The sequence below is a fragment of the Pongo pygmaeus genome, chromosome 21 (assembly GCF_028885625.2).
Source record: "Pongo pygmaeus isolate AG05252 chromosome 21, NHGRI_mPonPyg2-v2.0_pri, whole genome shotgun sequence".
Classification (NCBI taxonomy): domain Eukaryota; kingdom Metazoa; phylum Chordata; class Mammalia; order Primates; family Hominidae; genus Pongo; species Pongo pygmaeus.
The window spans coordinates 34,726,055-34,747,144 of record NC_072394.2 but is presented as its reverse complement, the minus strand read 5'-3'; the positions used below and the strand labels follow the sequence as shown (position 1 = coordinate 34,747,144).

The 21,090-nt window shown below is 44.7% G+C and overlaps 1 protein-coding gene across 4 annotated transcripts in view; it reads right to left on the bottom strand.

Moving 5' to 3' along the window:
* Nucleotides 1–21,090, bottom strand: part of KIF3B (kinesin family member 3B) — a 60,244-nt gene that overhangs the window by 12,382 nt on the left and 26,772 nt on the right. For 3 of the 4 annotated variants that reach the window (XM_054467018.2, XM_054467012.2, XM_054467015.2), the window contains exons 2-6: nt 17,425–17,517; nt 10,515–11,982; nt 5,728–5,829; nt 5,398–5,520; nt 5,173–5,291 (exon numbers count right to left, since the gene is read on the bottom strand). In XM_054467018.2, coding sequence (XP_054322993.1) covers nt 5,173–5,291; nt 5,398–5,520; nt 5,728–5,829; nt 10,515–11,918 — 1,748 coding nt within the window. In that variant the 5' untranslated portion in view covers nt 11,919–11,982; nt 17,425–17,517. The remainder of the gene's footprint in view (nt 1–5,172; nt 5,292–5,397; nt 5,521–5,727; nt 5,830–10,514; nt 11,983–17,424; nt 17,518–21,090) is intronic. The other variant, XM_054467016.2, reaches the window with a different exon arrangement.

The following is a 21,090-nucleotide window of genomic DNA, read 5'->3' as shown; positions in this document are numbered from 1 at the left end:
TGGATCTGAATACTTAATACTGTTAAGATGACGATATTGCCCAAATTGGTCTGCAGATTCAATGCAATCAATATCAAAATCCCAGCTGGCTTTGTTTGCAGAAATTGACAAGCTGACCTTAAAATGTAGAGGCATACCTCAGAGATATTGTGGGTTTGGTTCCAGACTACTGCAATAAAGTAAGTATCACAATAAAGCAAGTAACACAATTTTTTGGTTTCCCAGTGCATATAAAAGTTATGCTTACACTATACTGTAGTCTATTAAATGTATAATACCATTTTGTCTAAAAAAAGTACAGGCTTTAAAAATACTTTATTGCTAATAAATGCTTACACAGATACATGAAGTGAGCATATGCTGTTGAAAAAATGGTGCCAACAGACTTGCTCTATGCAGGGTTTCCACAAACCTTCAATATGTAGAAAATGTAGTATCTGTGAATTATAACAAAGCAGAGTGCAGTAAAACAAAGTATGCTTGAATATGGAAATGCAAGGGACCCTGAACAGTCAAAACACTCTTGAAAAAGAACAAGGTTGGAGGACTCACACTTCCTGATTTCAAAACTTACTACAAAGCTATAGTAATTAAGACAGAATGGTACTAGCATGAGGATAGATATATAGACCAATGGAACAGTATTGAAAGTCCAGAAATAAATGCTTAATTACGGTCAACTGACTTTCTTTCTTTTTTCTGAGACAGAGTCTTGCTCTGTTGCCCAGGCTGGAGTGCAGTGGCATGATCTCAGCTTACTGCAACCTCCACCTCCCGGGTTCAAGGGATTCCTCTGCCTCAGCCTCCCGAGTAGCTGGGACTACAGGTGTGCACCACCACGCCTGGCTAATTTTTGTATTTCTAGTAGAGACAGGGTTTCACCATATTGGCCAGGGTGATCTCAAACTCCTGACCTCAGGTGATCCACCCACCTCAGCCTCCCAAAGTGCTGGGATTATAGGCATGAGCCACAGCGCCCGGCCCTGACTTTCAATAAATATGCCAAGGCAATGAAATGGGAGAGAAGAGCCCTTTCAACAAATGGTGCTGGAACAACTAGATACCTGCATCCAAAACACTGCACTTGAAACCCTACCTCACACCATACACAGAAATTAACTCAAATGGATCACAGACCTAAATGTAAGACCTAACACTATAAGCCTCTTAGAGGATCTAAGAGAATGAAACATGCGTCCACAAAAAATACTTGAATATGAATGTTCACAGCAGCATTATTCATAACACCCAAAAGTAGAAATAACCCAAATGTCCATCAAATAATGAACAGATAAATAAAATGTGGTATATTTATACAACAGAATATTATTTGGCCATAAAAAATGAATAAAGTATTGATACATGCTACAACATGGAAGACTGCTGAAAACATTATACTAGCCTTGGCAACACAGCAAGACCCATCCTTATGAAAAAATTTTTAAAAATTAGCCAGGTGTGCTAGCATGCAACTGAAGTCCTAGCAACTCAGGAGGCTCAAGCAGGAAGATTACTTGAACCCAAGAGGTCAAGGCTGTGAGCTATGATGGCACCACTGCACTTCAGTCTGATTGATGGAGGAAGGCCTTATCTCTAAAAAAAAAAAAAAAACCAACCAAACACACACACACACACAAACACACACACACACGAAGAAAGCAGTCACAAAAGGCCACATTATTCCAACATTATTTCATTTATAAACTTATATGAAAGGTCCAGAAAAAGCAAATCTAGATACAATACCAAAAGTAAAATAAACAAAAGAAAATACAATTAAATTGGGCTATATCACAATGGAAATCTTTTGTGCTATAAGTAATACCATCAAGAAAGTTTAAAAACAACTCAGAATAACAGAAAGTATCTTCAAATCATGAATCTCGTGAGGAAGTGGTATTCATAATATATTAATACAAAGAACTCTTAAAACTCAGCCGGGAGCAGTGGCTTATGCCTGTAATCCCAGCATTTTGGGAGGCTGAGGCGGGTGGATCACCTGAGGTCAGTAGTTCCAGACCAGCCTGGCCAACATGGTAAAACCCCGTCTCTACTAAAAATACAAAAATTAGCCGGGCATGGTGGCACATGCCTATAGTCCCAGCTACTCGGGAGGCTGAAGCAGGAGAATCACTTGAACCCAGGAGGCAGAGGCTGCAGTGAGCTAAGATCACACCATTGCACTCCAGCCTGGGTGACAGACCCAGACTCTGTCTCAAAAAAAACCTCTTAAAACTTAATTATTGGCTGGGCGTGGTGGCTCATGCCTGTAATCCAAGCACTTTGGGATGCCAAGGCAGGTGGATCACCTGAGGTTAGGAGTTCAAGACCAGCCTGGGCAACATGGTGACACCCCATCTCTACTAAAAATAAAAAAATCAGCCGGGCATGGTGGCGGGTGCCTGTAATCCCAGCTATTCGGGAGGCTGAGGCATGAGAATCGCTTGAACCCAGGAGGCAGAGGTTGCAATGAGTCAAGTTTGCGCCATTGCACTCCAGCCTGGACAACAGAGTGAGACTCCAACTCCAAAAAGAAAAAAACAAAAAACAAAAACTATATATATATATATGAAACAACCCCATTTTAAAATGGGTAAAGGATTTGTATAGATATTTCTCCAAAGACATACAAATGGCCAATAAGCCCATAAAAGGATGCTCAACATCATTAGTCATCAGGGAAATGCAAATCAAAACCATAATGAAGTACCACTTCACACTCATTAGGATGTCTATGATAAAAGAGACAGGCAATAACAAGTGTCGACAAGGATGTGGAGAGGCCGGGCATGGTGGCTCACACTTGTAATCCCAGCACTTTGGGAGGCTGAGTCAGGCAGATTGCTTGAGCCCAGGAGTTTGAGACCAGCCTGGGCAACATTGGTGAAACCCCATCTCTACAAAAAACACAAAAATTAGCCAAGTGGGGTGACATGCCCCTATAGTCCCAGCTATTCCAGAGGTGAGGTGGGAGGATCGCTTGAGCACAGGAGGTGGAGGTTGCAGTGTGCTGAGATCGCACCTCTGCACACCAGCCTGGGTGACAGGATGAGACTGTCTCAAAGAAAAAAAAAAAAAAGATGTGGAGAAATTGGTGGTAGAAATGTAAAACAGTGCAGCCACTGTGGAAAACAGTTTGTCATTCTCCCAAAACGTTAAACACTGAGTTACCATATGACCCAGCAATTCCACTCCTATGAATATATCCCAGAGAAATGAAAACACACATCCATACAAAACCTTATACATGAATGCTTATAGAAGTATTATCCATAATAGCCAAAGACTAGAAATAATCAGAATGTATACAAACTGAAAAATAAATAAATATGTGGCCTCTTCATACAGTGCAATATTATTCAGTCATAATAAAGAACAATTGATGTTGGGACTGCCAGATATCTGTTGATCCATGCTACAGCATGGACAATCCTTGAAAGCATCATGCTAAGCAAAAGACGCCAGGCAAGAAAGGCCACACAGTGTGTGGTTCCATTTATATGAGATGGCAAAGCCATAGAGGCAGGAAGCAGATTAGTGATTACTTCGGGCTGGGAAAGGGGGTAATGAGGAGTGACTACTAATTGGTAGAGTTTCTTTTAGAGGAGAGTAATAAAAATGTTCTAAAATTAGATTGTAGTGGTGGTTTTATATAGCCCTGTGCATATATATGTTTTTTTAAAAAACACTGATTTGTATACTTTATCATTTTTTAATTTTTTAATTTTTTTTTTTTTTTTTTTGAGACAAGAATCTCGCTCTGTCACCCAGGCTTGAGTAAAATGGTGTGATCTCAGCTCACTGCAACCTCCGCCTCCCAGGTTCAGGAGATTCTCCTGCCTCAGCCTCCTGAGTAACTGGGATTACAGGTACACGCCATCACACCCAGCTAATTTTTGGATTTTTAGTAGAGATGGGGTTTCACCATGTTGGCCAGGCTGGTCTTGAACTCCTGGCCTCAGGTGATCCACCTGCCTCGGCCTCCCAAATGCTGGGATTACAGGCATGAGCCACCGTGCCCGGCCTGATCTGTACACTTTAAATATGTGAATTGTATGGTATGTGAAGTATGTCTCAATTAAGCTTTTTTAAAAACAGTATTGTGGGCTGGGTGTGGTGGCTCACACCTATAATCCCAGCACTTTGGGAGGCTGAAACAGGAGGATTGCTTGAGCCTAGGAGTTTGAGATCAGCTTAGGTAACATAGAGAGACCCTATCTCTATAAAAATTTTTTGTAAAATTAGCTGGGCATAGTGGCACACACCTGTAGTCTCAGCTACCCAGGAGGCTAAGGTGGGAGGACTGTTTGAGCCCACAAGTTACAGGCTGCCGTGAACTGTGATTGTGCCACTGCACTCCAGCCTGGGTGACAGAGCAAGACTCTGTCTCAAAAAAAAAACAAACAAAAAAACACAGTGATCATATATATATAAGTATGTAGGAGTGAGATAACATGAGGTTAAGATTTGCTTTAAAATATTTTTGTGAAAGATAGATGGCAAAGGCTTGTTAATCCTTGAATCTGGGTGATGGGCACTTGGGTATTCATTATACCATTCAGAAAATTGTCACAATAAAAAGTCAAGTTAATAAAATATTCCCTCTTATCATCAGACAGATGTAAGACCAGAATCTTTAAAAGCTTCGAGAAGGTAGGGTTAGAAGGGAACTTGGAGATCACCTGATGAAGTCATTCAGTTAACAGATGGGATCCAGAGATGGAAAGTGACTTTTTCAGGAATGAACAGAAGATGGGGTGGCAGGAGATGAGCTGGAGAAGGACCTGTCCTCAGGGCTGTTTCTTTTTTTGTGTTTTTTTCTCACTCCGTCGCCCAGGCTGGAGTGCAGTGGCACAATATCAGCTCACCGCAATCTCCACTTCCCGGGTTCAAGCGATTCTCCTGTCTCAGCCTCCCAAGTAGCTGGGACTACAGGCATGCACCACCACGCCCAGCTAATTTTTGTATTTCTTAGTAGAGACGGGGTTTCACCATGTTGGTCAGGTTGGTCTCAAACTCCTGACATCAGGTGATCTGCCCGCCTCCGCTTCCCAGAACACTGGGATTACAGGCGTAGGCCATCAAGCCCAGCCAGGGCTGTTTCTAACTAAACAAACAAGACCAATGACTCAGCAAGTGGCTTGGGGGCACTATGGAAGGCCTGGCACTTACTTGAGTTTCAGCTCCCTGGTGAGCTCATTCTGAGTCTGCTCTAGCTCTTGGCGCTCTTTGATGTGTTCCTCTTGGAGGTCGTGGATCTCAGCCTTCACTGCCTGAAGCTTGGAGAAGAGCTGGAATGAGGGGAGAAGCAGGTGAGGAGGGTGTCTGTCCAAAGGGTAGAGTTCTCCCTTTCCCCAAGTCTCAAGGCAACTCCATCTGGCCTCATTCCTTTCATACCTTTTTGAGTTTTTTGGTCTTGATGTCCACCTCTTGCTGCAATGAGCTGTATGTCTCTTTAAGTTCCAAGGTCTCCTCATCTCGACTTTCCATCTGTTGCTGGATTTCTCTTTCTCGACGTTTCTGAGCAACATGACAAAATTCATCAGCTTGCCCTAGAGACTGTGTCTATGCTGGGTTCCCCAAGCTAGGATCAGAGTCTCCAGCTAGGATGAGGCACACACACCTTGCTCTCATTCTCTTTGAAGAGAATCTAATATGAGACATTTGCTCTGCAGCATAAACACACCTTACCCGACCCATTCTCCCTGAAAAAGAATGAAAAGTTACCTGCTCTGCAATTTCCTGTCGTTTCTGCTCCAGGATTTTCTGCTGTTCATTCGTATGATCTACTATATTTTTTCCTCCAACAAGCAACTTACTCTCCATGGCCTGAGTGAGAAACAAAGTAGAATCCATCTCATGAACGGTTTCCCTCAGAACATAATTCCTCACAGGGGAGCCTGTGAAAGATAAAGAGCTCAGGACTGAGCCAAAAGGGACAAACTCTGGGAAAAAATACACTGTGCTCAGCTGTGCCCATCCATCACTGGTGAGGGACTGGGGCAGCCTCATGAGAGGCTTCTTGGTAACACTGAAGATACAGTTTCTCCAGATACATGAATTTCAGCTTTAACAAAATTTTTTTGCTTGTTTCTAGAAAGTATTAACCCCACTTAGAACATATTAAGCAGCCCCTTTATGTTAGGTCCTGGGGATGCAATGTGAATGTGAATCACAAAGCTCCGAGTCCACTGAGGAAAACAGACAAGCAAGCAGTCTTTAACCATATGGCGCCAGACGCCATCACGAGGAAAGGACACAGTAATTCATGGGAGAGGCACACTGATGGGATAGAATTCAGACTCTGTGGGGATTTTTAAAAATTTTTTGAAGACAAGGTCTAGTTCTGTCACGCCAGCTGGAGTGCAGTGGCACGATCACAGCTCACTGCAGCCTTGACCTCCTTAGTTCAAGCAATCCTACCACCTCAGCCTCCCAAGCAGCTGGGACTACAGGTGTACACCACCACACTTGGCTGACTGGTTGACTGATTGATTGTAGAGGTGAAATCTTGCTATGTTGTCTGGGCTGGTCTTGAACTCCTGGCCTCAAGAGATCCTCTGCCTTGGCCTCTCAAAATGCTGGGATTATAGGCGTGGGCACAGCGCCCAGTCAGAGAATTCAGACTTTTAGAGGGAGTCAGAGAAAGCTTTCTGTCTGCAGGGCCAGATATACAGAGAGCTGAAGTTAAAAAATAGGAATTAGCTAAGAAAAAAAAGATTGTTTTGTGAGGGGAAGGTGGGAAGTGATGAAGTTGACCTAAATCCGTGTCAAGGAGACTAAACTTCTTGATCCTGAGAAGTTCGGGGAACCACTGACATATTCTTTTGAGCATGAGGCTACACAATCAGACGTGTGTTTTCAAAACATTACTCCCCTGCAATGGGAAGAATGGCAAAGGGCTGGCAGGATGGAGGGAGACAGGACAGGAAGCCACTGCAGGGGTCTAGGCCTGGGCTAGGCCTCCTCCCTAGTTGGGGAAGGCAGAGTAGATGAGTCCAAGAGATCCTGATGAGGCAGGATCCAAAGGCTTTGGGACTGCCTGGCTGTAAGTGAGAGGGAGGGGCAGCTGGCAAGACTCCCAGGGGTCTGGCTTCCCTGAGATAAGGAAGGCAAGAGCAGGCTCTGAGTGGCTGTGAGCATCCCAGTGGGCAAAAGGTTATTGGGCCTGGATGGCAGGAGACAGTGCTAGGCTAGATACACAGATTGGGAGCCTTCAGTATTTTGATAGGGGCTGAAGCCATGAGAATGATTTTGACCTAAAAAGTATGGGACCCCAAAACTGCACAACTTTTAAGAAACTTATAAACCTCACTGGAGCTCTGCTGCCATCTTTCAGTGAGTCCTCTGAGCCTGTTTCCTCATCTCTCAAATGAAGGGGCTGGACTAGCTTGCTAAACTCCACATACATACCTAACAATACCTAACTGCTCTAACATTCTTTTTTTTTTTTTTCAGATGGAGTCTCGCTCTGTCGCCCAGGCTGGAGTGCAGTGGCATGATCTTGGCTCACTGCAACCGCTGCCTCCCAGGTTCAAGCAATTCTCGTGCCTCAGCCTCCCAAGTAGCCGGAACTACAGGTGCATGCCACCATGCCCAGCTAATTTTTGTATTCTTAGTAGAGACAGGGTTTCACCATGTTGGCCAGGCTGGCCTTGAACTCCTGACCTCAAGGGATTCACCTGCCTGGGCCTCCCAAAGTGTTGGGATTACAGGCGTGAGCCACTGCGCCCAGCCTCTAACATTCTTTTATGATTTCACAGCATCCAGGAATTGAGAAAGACAGAAATAATATCATTCTCCACAGTCAAAATGTCTAAGAGATGCAGTGACATTGAGGTGATGCTGAATCTCGCAGACTCAGCCTCAGAGAGTTCAACTTTCTCTGAGGGGTTGTTTAGAGAATCTAGGTGCTCTTGGCCTTGAATAACAGATCTGATCCAAAAAGACAGTATGCAAGTCAAATATGGGCATACCCAGGCCGGACATAAGGGTGTGGTGGCTCACGCCTGTAATCCTGACACTTTGGGAGACTAAGGTGGAAGGATTGCTTGAGTCTAGGAGTTAAAGACCAGCCTAGGCAACATAGTAAGACCTTGGCTTTACAGAAAATAAACAAAATTAGCTGGGCATGGTGGTGCACGCCTGCAGTCCCAGATACTCGGAGGCTGAGGTGGGAGGACTGCTTGAGCCTGGGAGGTCAAGGCTGCAGTGAGCCAAGATCACACCACTGCACTCCAACCTGGGCGACAGAGTGAGACCCTATCTCAAAACAAAACAAAACAAAATATGGGCACAGCCAGTCGCACTTACCGTGCAGCAGTGAGAAGGCATGAAGTGCTTTGACGTAACGGCATTTCAGAGCCCCTCCCTGGAACAAAGTTACCTCCTAATTGTGTTGTATATGACTCCATTTTCACATCAGGTCTTAAAAGTCCTAGAAGGGACTTTCAAGGTTTTAAAACCCTGCCTCTGAAGTAAAATAGCACCCAGCTCTGTGAAAGGGCTACTATGAAGCCACTGATTTAAAAAAAAAAAAAAACAGTACAGCTTCATACAGTAGGGGTAGGGGGGAGGCAAAGATAACTTGTAATTTAAACACGGAGACATTTTAGGATAGAAATCAAAGTTTGCATGAATTCAATAAAACAGAACTGAACATTTCCAAGGAATTCTGGCTTGTGGTTAGCCAGTGGCCATCCTCAGCCTTCCAAGTCTACCTTTGCACTCTCCTCTGCCATTAAAGCCCAGTGGAAGCTCAGAGTCCAGGCAACTGCAGGCATAATGCATTGCCACCAGAAAGAAGGCTCAAAACAATGGGAGCCTTAGCACTCCAGAATGCTAACTAGTCATTGGGTGGAAAATGGAGTGGATGTAAGGAAATATATTAGCACACAGGGGTTGGGAGAGGAGGCTGACTATAAGAAAGTAGCATGAAGACATTTTGAGGGTGATGGAAGTGTTCCGTATCTTGTATAATCAGGGTACTGCATACTGAAACTGCACTGAGAGGCTATACTATATGGAAATGTTAGTCTGATCATCACAAGTGCTGGTGAGGATGAGGGGCATCCAGAACTCATACCCTGCTGCTAGGTGCTTCAATCTGCACAACCACTTTAGAAAACAACTTGTCCTTGTCTAGAGAAGTTGAAGCTGCCAAATACCCTAAGACCTAACAGTGCCAAACAAGACAATCTTGCACATCCATGTTGTCCTGAAGCCAAGCACAAGAGCATTCACAGCAGAAACTGGAAACAACCCATACATCAGGAGAATGGAATACCATGGAATACTCGGAACAGTAATAATGAGTGAACCACAGCTTCAGGCATCAACATGGATAAATCTCATGAACATAATGTTGCAAAAATAAAAGCAAATGGCATGAGTGGGATTCCATTTATATAAAAGCAAAAAATTATATGAAAACGAAACCATGTTTTCTTTAGAAATATACATGTAGAAAGTAAAACTATAAGGAAAAGCAAGGAAACAATAAACACCGAATTCAGGATGATGGTTATCTGTGGTGGAGGGGAACACAAGGAGCTACTAAAGATATGGGTATCAGCTGGGTGCAGTGGCTCACGCCTGTAATCCCAGCACTTTGGGAGGGTGAGGTGGGAGAATCATTCGAGCCCAGGAGTTTGAGACCAGCCTGAACAACATAGTGAGACCGTGTCTCTACAAAAAATTTAAAAAATTTAGCCAGGCAAAGTTGCGTGCCTGTAGTCCTAGCTACTTGGGAGGCTGAGGTGGGAGGATCCTTTGAGCCTAGGAGGTCGAAGCTGCAGTGATTGGGCCACTGCACTCCAGGGTTGACAGAGCAAGACCCTGTCTCAAAAAAAAAAAGGAAAAAAAAAAAAAAAAAGGAAAAAAAAAAAAAAAAAAAAAAACTCGGACACGGTAGCTCACGTCTGTAATCCCAGCACTTGGGGAGGCTGAGACAGGCGGATTACCTGAGGTCAGGAGTTTGAGACCAGCCAGGCCAACATAGTGAAACCCCATCGCGACTAAAAATACAAAACTTAGCCGGGTGTGGTGGCGGGCACCTATAATCCCAGGTACTCAGGAGGCTGAGGCAAGAGAATCACTTGAACCCAGATGGTGGAGGTTGCAGTGAGCCGAGATTGCACCACTGCACTCCAGCCTGGGCGATGAGAGTGAAACTCCATCTCAAAAAAAAAAAAAAGAAAGAAAAATGGATGTTGTTCTATTTCCTACACTGGGTGGGGGGTACATGGGTGTTACTTTTATTGCTGTTCTTTATACTATGTGCATACATGATAATTATTCTCATTATGAATTCAATTTTCATTTTTGTAAATGTGAAAAAATCATATTCATGTCAATTAAATAGAGGTTTATTGAGTACTGGATATCACGCGCTGTTGGAAATCCAAAACTGACGAGGGACATCATCCCTCATATGGTTATGTTTTTTGTTGTTGTTTGATGAAAGCAAAAGCAGTGATGGGGCAAGGACCTAAGGAAGGGTATGGGTATGGTACCTTGATCTTGGCACCCAGCATCTCGGCAGCATCCTTCTCCCGCCGCAGGTCCTCCATCTTTTTCTCTTTCTCCTTCAGCAGCCTCATCTTCTCCTCTGCAACCAAGCTGTGATCCTCTACAATGGCCCGCTTCTCAATCTCCAGTTTTTCTTGCTGTTCCCGCCAGTAATCATCCTTATCATCCCCTTCCTCCTCACCCTCTTCTCCCTCCTCCTCCTCCTCTTCCCCACCCCCACCACTGCCACCACCTTCCCTCCGCTTCTCTCGCCTCTTCCTCCTGCCAATGGACCGTTTTTCCAGCTGGGCCTTGAGCCGAGCAATCTCTTCCTGGAATTCTCGAAGGAGGGCATCCTTGGGGTCCTCATTGACCCTTGGTTTGTTCTTAATGTTTTTGGCACGGTTGGCATATCGCAGAGTGGTCAGAGTCTCTTCTACGTTGTAAGAGGCAGGCCCCACATTGGCCACCATCACAGTCTTAGCATTGCCACCAAGGGAATCTTGGAGGAGCCTGGTAAGCTTTGAGTCCCGATATGGAATGTGAGTGCTTTTGCCGTCCACTAGAGCAGAGATGACATTACCCAAAGCGGAAAGGGAGAGGTTGATCTTGGTAGCTTCTTTTAATCTCTCCCCTTGTGCGCCGGTCTTGGCTTGCCGTTCGCTGCCAGCAAGATCTACAAGGTTCAATTTTCCTACACGGATGTGGTTTTCACCATCGAGGCCCAACTCGCTGCACTCAATAGTGATAACGAAAATTGCATGAGAACGCGAGCTGTGCTCGTTCATGTTGGTAGCACCGACAGAACGGTTCTGGTTTCCCACATTCATCACGTGCTCTATCTCCTTCACACTCTTGGTGACAAAGGAAGACAGGTCTTTCACATACACTCCTGTGTCAGGCCTCTCTTTGAGCTCAAGCCTTTTGGTCTGATCCTTTGAGAGCAAATCTCGGATCTCCTCCTGGTAGATCTCTAAGTAAGAAGCCCTGACCAGGTACTGTTGATTCTGGGATCGAGAGATGTGGGTGAAGATATGGTCAAATGAGTTAGGAATGACTCCTCTTTTTTCAGGGTCACCACGGATTCCTTCCATTGTGTAGGTTTTTCCTGTCCCAGTTTGTCCATAGGCAAAAATGGTTCCATTGAAACCTTGCAGGACAGAGTCAACAAGTGGTCGGAACGTCTCATCGTACAGTTCAAACTGCTTGGCATTCCAGTCATAGACGGCATCAAAGGTGAAGGTCTTGGGCATTTCATGGGCCGTCCCTTTGGGGTTCTTCACAGACACCTGCCCCAGCTTAACATCCACATCTACCACTTTGTCATACGAAGCAGCCTTTTCCTTGCCATTCATGGGCCGACAGCGAACCACCACCCTGACTGACTCTGAGCTTTTCAACTTTGACATGATGAACTCTGATCCAGTCAATCTTGAGAAGTGTCAATTCAAAATGTCTCAGGATGCTAAGGTCCTAAGGAAAAAGCAAAAGTAAATAAGCACAGTACCGTTGTCATTGGTGGCTGCCTGACAGAAGCTGACACACCTAAATAGTCTTCATCTTGCTAACCTGACAGCCATATCTGATAACTTTACTACACTGTGTATTTCCTCACAGGATCTTAACCAGCTTCAGTGGTAAAAATAAAAAACTGCAGTCCACCAGTATTGTTGGCTAGCCCATCCTCCTCTCAATCAATATTTGATCTTATGCTATAGGCTGAGGCAGCTGGAAATCTTTTAGGTCTGGGTCTCACTCTGGGAGGCTGAGGCAGAGAAATTCCTTGAGACCAGGAGTTTGAGACCAGCCTGGGCAACACAGCAAGATCCTGTCTCCAAAAAATTTATGAATTAGGCTGTACACAGTAGTTCAGCCTAATCCCAGCATTTTAGGAGGCTGTAATCCCAGCATTTTAGGAGGCTGAAGCCAGAGGGTCACTTGAGTGCAGGTGTTTGAGATCAGCCTGGGCAACATAGTGAGCCCCCATCTCTCCAAAAAGAAAAAAAAAACCAACAACAATTAGCTGGACATGGTGGCTCATGCCTGTAGTCTTAGCTACTTGGGAAGCTGAGATGGGAGGACTGCTTGAGCCCAGGAGGTTGAGGGTACAGTAAGCTGCAATCACGCCACTGCACTTCAGCCTGGATGACAGAGTGAGACTCTATCTTAAAAATAAAGTAAAATAAGTGGCCGGGCGCGGTGGCTCACGCCTGTAATCCCAGCACTTTAGGAGGCCAAGGCGGGTGGATCACGAGGCCAGGAGATCGAGACTATCCTGGCTAACATGGTGAAACCCCGTCTCTACCAAATATACAAAAAATTAGCCGGGTGTGGTGGCAGGCACCTATAGTCCCAGCTACTCAGGAGGCTGAGGCAGGAGAATGGCGTGAACCCGGGAGGCGGAGGCCGAGATCGTGCCACTGCGCTCCAGCCTGGGTGACAAGGCGAGACTCTGTCTCAAAAAAAGTAAAATAAAAATAATGACCAGGCTCGGTGGCTCGCGCCTGTAATCCCAGCACTTTGGGAGAGTGAGGTGGATGGATCCCTTGTGGCCAGGAGTTCGAGACCAGCCTGGCCAACATGGCAAAACCCTGTCTCTAAGAAAAATACAAAAATTAGCTGGGCATGGTGGCGGGCATCTGTAATCCCAGCTACTCAGGAGGCTGTGGCACTAGAATCACTTGAGCCTGGGAGGCAGAAGTTGCAGAGAGCCAAGACTGCACCAATGCACTCTGGCCTGGAGGACAGAGCAAGACTCTGATTAAAAATAAATACCGTAAAATAAAAATACAAAAATAAAAATTAGCCAGGGGTGGTGATGTGTGCCTGTAGTCCTAGCTACTCAGGAGGCTGAGGCAGAAGGATTGCTTGAGCCCAGGAGTTCAAGGCTGCAGTGATCGTGTCACTGCACTCCAGCCTACACAACAGAATGAAACCTTTTTTTTTTTTTTTTTTGAGATGGAGTCTCACTCTGTCACCCAGGCTGGAGTGCAGTGGTGCGATCTTGGCTCACTGCAAGCTCCGCCTCCCGGGTTCACACCATTCTCCTGCCTCTCAGCCTCCCAAGTAGCTGGGACTACAGGCGCCCACCACCATGCCCGGCTAATTTTTTGTATTTTTAGTAGAGACAGGGTTTTGCCATGTTGGCCAGGCTGGTCTCAAACTCCTGGCCACAAGGGATCCATCCACCTCATTCTCTCAAAGTGCTAGGATTATAGGTGTGAGCCACCGAGCCTGGTCATTATTTTTATTTTACTTTTTTTTTTTTTGAGACGGAGTCCTGCTTTGTCACCCAGGCTGGAGCACAGTGGCACGATCTTGGCTCACTGCAAGCTCCACCTCCTGGGTTCACGCCATTCTCCTGCCTCAGCCTCCCGAGTAGCTGGGACTATAGGTGCCCGCCACCATGCCCGGCTAATTTTTTGTATTTTTAGGAGAGACGGAGTTTCACTGTGGTCTCGATCTTCTGACCTCGTGATCCACCCACCTCGGCCTCCCAAAAAACCTTCTCTTAAACAAATGAAAAAAGTCTTATATTCTCTTGACCTACTATAACCTGTTGAAATACTACAAACTCTGGGTAGAGCAATTTGGAACTACCTATCAACATTTAAAATGCATATACTTTTTGAACTAGCAATTGTACTGCTAAGAATTTATCCTAGAGATACAGATTTTAAACAATGACATATACACAAGGATATTTATTGTGGGAGCAACAGATTGTGAGCAACTCGGGTTCCCATCAAGAGGAGACTGATTAAATTAAATATATTCAATATATGTGGAATCCTATGCAGTTATTAAAAAGAAGGTGGTAATCTAAATGTAATCCTATACCAAGATATGTTGTTAAGTGAAAAAAAGTAGGTGACAGTGTGTACAGTATAGTTTACATAGTGTGAAAAATGGAAGCTATAACACCAAGAATGAACCTTAATGTAAATTATGCACTTTGGATGATAATGTGTCAACGCAGGTCTGTTGCTTATAACAAACGTACCACTCTGGTAGGAGATGTCCATAATGGGGGAGGCTTTGCATGTGTGGAGGCAGAGGTATGTGGGAAATCTGTGTACCTTCCGCTTATTTTTGCTGGGAATCTGAAACTGCTCTAAAAATAAACTCTATTTAAAAAACAAACATTACATAAGAAAAGGGGGGATATATGCATGTTATATGCTTGATATGAATACAATATTGTTAGAAGTATACTTCTAAAGGTAGTAACAGTAGCAGCCTTAGCATGGGAACTGTGGGCCTAGGAGACTCAGAAGCCTAAAGAGAGAGGAAAGGCTGAGCGTGGTGGCTCACACCTGTAATCCCAGCACTTTGGGAGGCTGAGGCAGGTGGATCACAAGGTCAAGAGATCAAGACCATCTGGGCCAATATGGTGAAACCCTGTCTTTACTAAACATACAAAAATTAGCTGGGCATGGTGGCACAAGCTTGTAGTCTCAGCTACTTCGGAGGCTGAGGCAGGAGAATTGCTTGAACCTGGGAGGTGGAGGTTGCAGTGAGCCGAGATTGCGCCACTGCACCCCAGCCTGGCGACACAGCGAGACTCCGTCTCAAAAAAAAAAAAAAAAAGGAAAAACTTTTCACAGTATACTCATTTGTAGTGTTAGAATTTCCTAGCTTGTGCTAATAATACTTTTCAATCCCACAATCATCAATAAAAACTGGCTTGTGCAAAATGTGTGCAAATAAATAAGGATGTGGTATAATGCATTACATAAAAAGCACTCATTCAATCAATAATTTTTTTTTTTGAGACGGAATCTTGCTCTGTTGCCAGTCTGGAGTGCAGTGGCGTGATCTTGGCTCACTGCAACCTCTGACTCCCTGGTTCAAGCGATTCTCCTGCCTCAGCCTCCCGAGTAGCTGGGATTACAGGCACATGCCACCATGCCCAGCTAATCTTTTTCATATATTTAGTAGAGACGGGGTTTCACCATGTTGGCCAGGATGGTCTCGGTCTCCTGACCTCATGATTGGCCTGCCTCGGCCTCCCAAAGTGCTGGTATTACAGGCGTGAGCCACCGCACCCGGCAATAACTTTCTTTTTTTTTGAGATGGAGTCTTGCTCTTATTGACCAGGCTGGAGTGCAATGGCATGATCTCGGCTCACTGCAACCTCTGCCTCCTGGGTTCAAGCAATTATCCTGCCTCAGCCTCCCGAATAGTTAGGATTATAGGCACCTACCACCACGGTCTACTAAAAATACAAAATCAATCAATAAATTTAATAGAATTGGAATGCAAATAAGAAAATGGAGCCAGGTGTGGTGGCTCACACCTGTAATCCCAGCACTTTGGGAAGCCAAGGAGGGCGGATCACCTGAGCGGGAGTTCGAGACCAGCCTGGCCAACATGGTGAAACCCCATCTGTACTAAAAAAAAATACAAAAATTTAGCCAGGCATGGTGGCACGTGCCTGTAATCCCAGCTACTTGAGGCAGCAGAATTGTTTGAACCTGGGAGGCGGAGGCTGCAGTGAGCCGAGATTGTGCCATTGCACTCCAGTCTGGGTGACAGAGCAAGACTCCGTCTACAAAAAAAAAAAAAAAAAAAAAAAAAAAGGTTGGGGGTGTTAAAATTTTATAAAGTAAAAACAAAAAGAGAGAGAGTTTCTTTTGGTGCTGGAAAACTCAGGGAGCAGAAGAAAAGATTAAATGGGTCCTTTGGGTGGGGGTAGGTAGTAAGCAGATCAGAGTACTTTACCGGTATATATGAGGACCCCAAACTCCTATAAATCTCAGTGCAGGGATTTTTTAATTTTCTTTTTAAAAGACAGTCTCGCTTTGTCACCCAGGCTGAAGTGCAGTGGCGTGATGACAGCTCACTGCAGCCTTGACCTCCCAGGCTCAAGTGATCTCCTCCCACCTCGGCCTCCCAAGTAGCTGGGACTATAGGTGCACACCACCACACCTGACTAAGTGCAGGGATTTTTAAAGAACATGTAATTCATGTTTTTTTGTTTTGTTTTGTTTTTTTGTTTGTTTTTTAAACAGTCTCCCCTCTGTCCCCCAGGCTGGAGTGCAGTGGTGCGATCTCGGCTCACTGCAACCTCCACCTCCTGGGTTCAAGCAATTCTCCTGCCTCAGCCTCCTGAGTAGCTGGGACTATAGGCACCCACCACTATGCCCAGCTAATTTTTGTAGTTTTTTTTTTTAGTAGAGACAGGGTTTTGCCATGTTGGCCAGGCTGATCTCTAACTCCTGACCTCAGGTGATCCACCCACCTCAGCCTCCCAAAGTGCTGGGATTACAGGCGTGAGCCACCGCGCCTGGTTGTTTTTTTATCAAAAGGCTCTTCAGTGACAGGTCTTTCTCTCTCTCTCTCTCTCTCTCTCTGTGACCTGCTCTCTAGCCACCCTGTTCTGCTGCCCACAGACAAGTGTTATTAGATTTTAAATCATTGATATATAATAAGCAAATATGTATTAATACACACTTATCCTCTCCCTTTTTACACAAACATATTATATACAATAATAAACAGTGTCCTTGGAGTTCATTCCCTCAGTAAATACAGAGCTGCTTTATTCTCTGCAACAGCAGCATCATACTCTACTGCATGCATGCACCATAATTTATGTCACTGCTGCAGATGCACTTCAGCTGTTTCTGATATTCTGCTGTGAAAAACCTAGGACGTACAATCATTCATGTGTGGGAAAGTATATCTGTAAGCATCAATTCCTAGAAGTGGAATTGCTGAATCAAAGGATATATGCAATTGCAATTTTTAAAAAATATGCAGAACAATGACAGCAGTATTCTTTTTAGTTGTGAGAATGACTTATTTCCTGTCATTCTCCCATGGTGTGAGAAGGTGAAGCAGTGATGGGCCACTTGGGCATATATGCTGTGGCTTAATAAATAGACTGCATCAACATATTTCCCCACTGACCTTCATAGACTGTTCTGCTGCTAAGCAAGTGGAAACACAAAAAGTTGCTTTTCATATTTCTTCTAGTTGTTACACGTAATAAAATATTGTTGTCTAGAATGAAAAAACAGAAGACCTCTTACTCTCTCTGAACCCATTTTCTGTAAAATCTGAAAAAATAGGTGTAATTCTTCTTTCTTATGGATGATTATGAGACTAAGAGGTGCTTATAAGGGTGGAAGTACTTTGTAAACTATATAAAGCTAGATTAAAATAACAATACGGATGCATCCAAAACCCTTGTCAGGGGGTCATTCCAGAGATTAAGGATGAGGCCTAATTTTATGCATTAAACATCACTAGAATAACATTTCTTTTTCTTTTTTTTTTTTGTGAGACTGAGTTTTGCTCTTGTGACCCAGGCTGGAGTGCAATGGCGCAATCTTGGCTCACTGCAACCTCTGCCTCCAAGGTTCAAGCAATTCTCCTGCCTCAGACACCCGAGTAGCTGGGATTACAGGCGCCCGCCAACACACATGGCTAATTTTTGTATTTTTAGTAGAGATGTGGTTTTACCATGTTGGCCAGGCTGGTCTCAAACTCCTGACCTCAGGTGATCCACCTGCCTTGGCCTCCCAAAGTGCTGGGATTACAGGTGTGAGCCACTGCACCCAGCCTAAATTAACTTTTTTTTTTTTAATGGAGTCTCGCTCTGTCACCCAGGCTGGAGTGCAGTGGCGTGATCTCGGCCCACTGCAACCTCCGTCTCCCAGGTTCAAGCAATTCTCCTGCCTCAGCCTCCCAAGTAGCTGGGATCACAAGCACCCGCCACCAGGTCCAGCTAATTTTTGCATTTTTAGTAGAGATGGGGTTTCACCATGATGGCCAGGCTGGTCTGGAACTCCTAGCCTCAGGCGATCTACCCCACTCAGCCTCCCAAAGTGCTGGGATTACAGGCGTGAGCCACAGCGCCCACTTTAAAATAACATTTCTTTTGTTCAATTTGTAACAATCATCCTAAAAAAAATTCAGATTAAATTGAGATCTAAATAACTAATTGATGTTCAATAAGAAGTAAATCTCAAGCCATGTAAAGAAAACTATGCAAAAGGAAGCCCTTCAGGAATGTAGTCATTATCTTCTAGATCAAGGGTGTCCAATCTTTTGGCTTCTCTGGGCCACATTGGAAGAAGAATTGTCTTGAGCCACACATAAAATACACTAACACTATGATGGTTAATGAGTTAAACAAAAAATTGCAAAAAAAACTCATAATGTTTAAAGAAAGTTTACAAATTTGTGTTGGGCCACATTCAAAGCCATCCTGGGCTGCAGTTGGACAAACTTCTTCTAGATGCTATTAGAATTTTGCCAGATGGGAAGAAAGAGACAGATGTTAGAATGGCCAGTTTCCTATGTCTTTGCATTTCAGGGGAATGGCTCATGAGCTACGGCATGTCTCTCCCTCCATTTCAACAGAGGCCTGCCAAAGGTGATCTAGGTGCAAAGGGAAAATCCCATCCCCTGATATCCTCTGGGGAGACCTCTGTTGCAGTGCACGAGCCTGCCAGACAAGATCCTAGATCTGAAAGAGTAAGAGAAACGGAATGGCAGGGCAGGACAGGGAGACAGGTCAGTGCAGAGGACTGATTCTCCTGCATTACAGACTTCTCAGAAGGCAGAGCTGTCCGACTTTTACCTGTCAAAACAATGGGGCTCCAAGCCTATGAAAGAAACAAAAGAAGAAAGCAAGCCTGCAGCAAGCTGACCTTGAGGTTCAGCTGCTTTGTAATAGCTCCGTACATTTTTTGAGCTCTCCAAAATGATAGAAACAAAGGAATGATAATGACCTGCATTAATCTTAAAAATCTTTAAAAAGGAAGGAATTCCCAAAGCATGAGTCCCCTTAATTAAATCTCCTCAACTCTGAACGCAGAACACCATTTCTTTTCTGAACTCACCCAGCTAGACATGTATTATTGACATATTCTTTCAGGAAAATGGACTAAGTTAATTTCCTGCCACCAAGGCTTAAAATCTTATTCTGGGTCTTCCTCAAAGGAGAGAGTTTTCCTGGAAGGATGCCCTGATACTCTTTCTTTATTACCTATGTTATTCTTCCAGTGGGTCTAATTACAGAGTGATAAATCTTTAAAGGAACTCACAGAATTGCCAAGAAAGAAGGAAGCACAGATCAGCAGCTCATTGCCTTCATCCTGAAGACCTTTTCTGCTAGAACTTGTCATTCAATGTTAACACCCACTGTCTGAATGGTTATTGAACATGAAAAATTGATTAATTTCCCAACCTCAACTCTTTTATCTGCTGAGGAAATCAAATGCACATTTGTCACGACAGCCACGCTCTTCCAGACTGTTCTCCAACTCTTTTGTGTTTAGATTCATGCATCCTCACCTTGCTAGCTGTCACAGAGTCTCACCTCAAAGTCCAGAACTAGGTATGAATTGGATTCTCAGTAACTATTGGCTTCCTATGGAAAGCCTAAGAGAGAGGTCACAAACTGGTTACATTCTATCTGAAACATTTTATTTGGCCCACCTGGTATTTAAAACAACATGGGCCGGGCGTGGTGGCTCACATCTGTAATCTCAGCACTTTGGGAGGCTGAGGCAGGTGGATCACCTGAGGTCAGGAGTTCAAGACCAGCCTGTCCAACATGGTAAAACCCCGTCTCTACTAAAAATACAAAAATTAGCTGGGCATAGTGGCAGGCGCCTGTAATCCCAGCTATTCGGGAGGCTGAGGCAGGAGGATTGCTTGAACCCAGAGGCGGGAGTTGCAGTGAGCTGAGATCGCGCCACTACACTCCAGCCTAGGTGACAAGAGCAGAACTACGTCTCAAAAATAAATAAATAAATAAATAAAACATGGGCTGGGCACAGTGACTTAACACCTGTAATCCCAGCACTTTGGGAGGCCGAGGTGGGCGTATCACCTGAGGTCAGGAGTTTGAGACCCCGTCTCTACTAAAAATACCAAAATTAGCTGGGTGTGGTGACATGTGCCTGTAGTCCCAGCTACTTGGGAGGCTGAGGCGGGAGAATTGCTTGAACCCAGGAGGTGGAGGCTGCAGTGAGCCGAGATTGTGCCACTGCACTCCAGCCTGGGTGACAGTGAGACTCTGTCTCAAAAAAAAAAAAAAAAGAACATGAAGCCTGGGCAACATAGGGAGACCTCCATCTCCACCAAAAATTTAAGAATTAGTTGGGCATGGTGCCGCTTGCCTGTGGTCCTAGCTATTCGAGAGGTTGAGGCAAGAGGATCACGTAAGCCCAAGTCAAGGCTACAGTGAGCCATGATTGCACCACTGCATTCCAGCCTGGTGCTAGGTCTTGCCCTGTTTCCAAAAGTAAAAATAAACAACAACAACAACAACAAAATCCTCAGCACTTCCACTTCTCTATCTACGTACATCCTAGTAAAAAGCTTTGCATATGTGCACAAGAAAACATGGACAAGATTGCTTCCTGCAGCATGGTTATCACAGGAGAAAAACTAGAAACAGGCTGGGTGCAGTGGCTCACACCTGTAATCCTAGCACTCTGCGAGGCCGGGTGGGAGGATTCTTTGTGGCCAGGAGTTCAAGACCAGCCTGGGGAACATAGTGAGACCATCTCTACAAAAAAAATTTTAAAAATTGGCGGGTGCGGCGGCTCACGCCTGTAA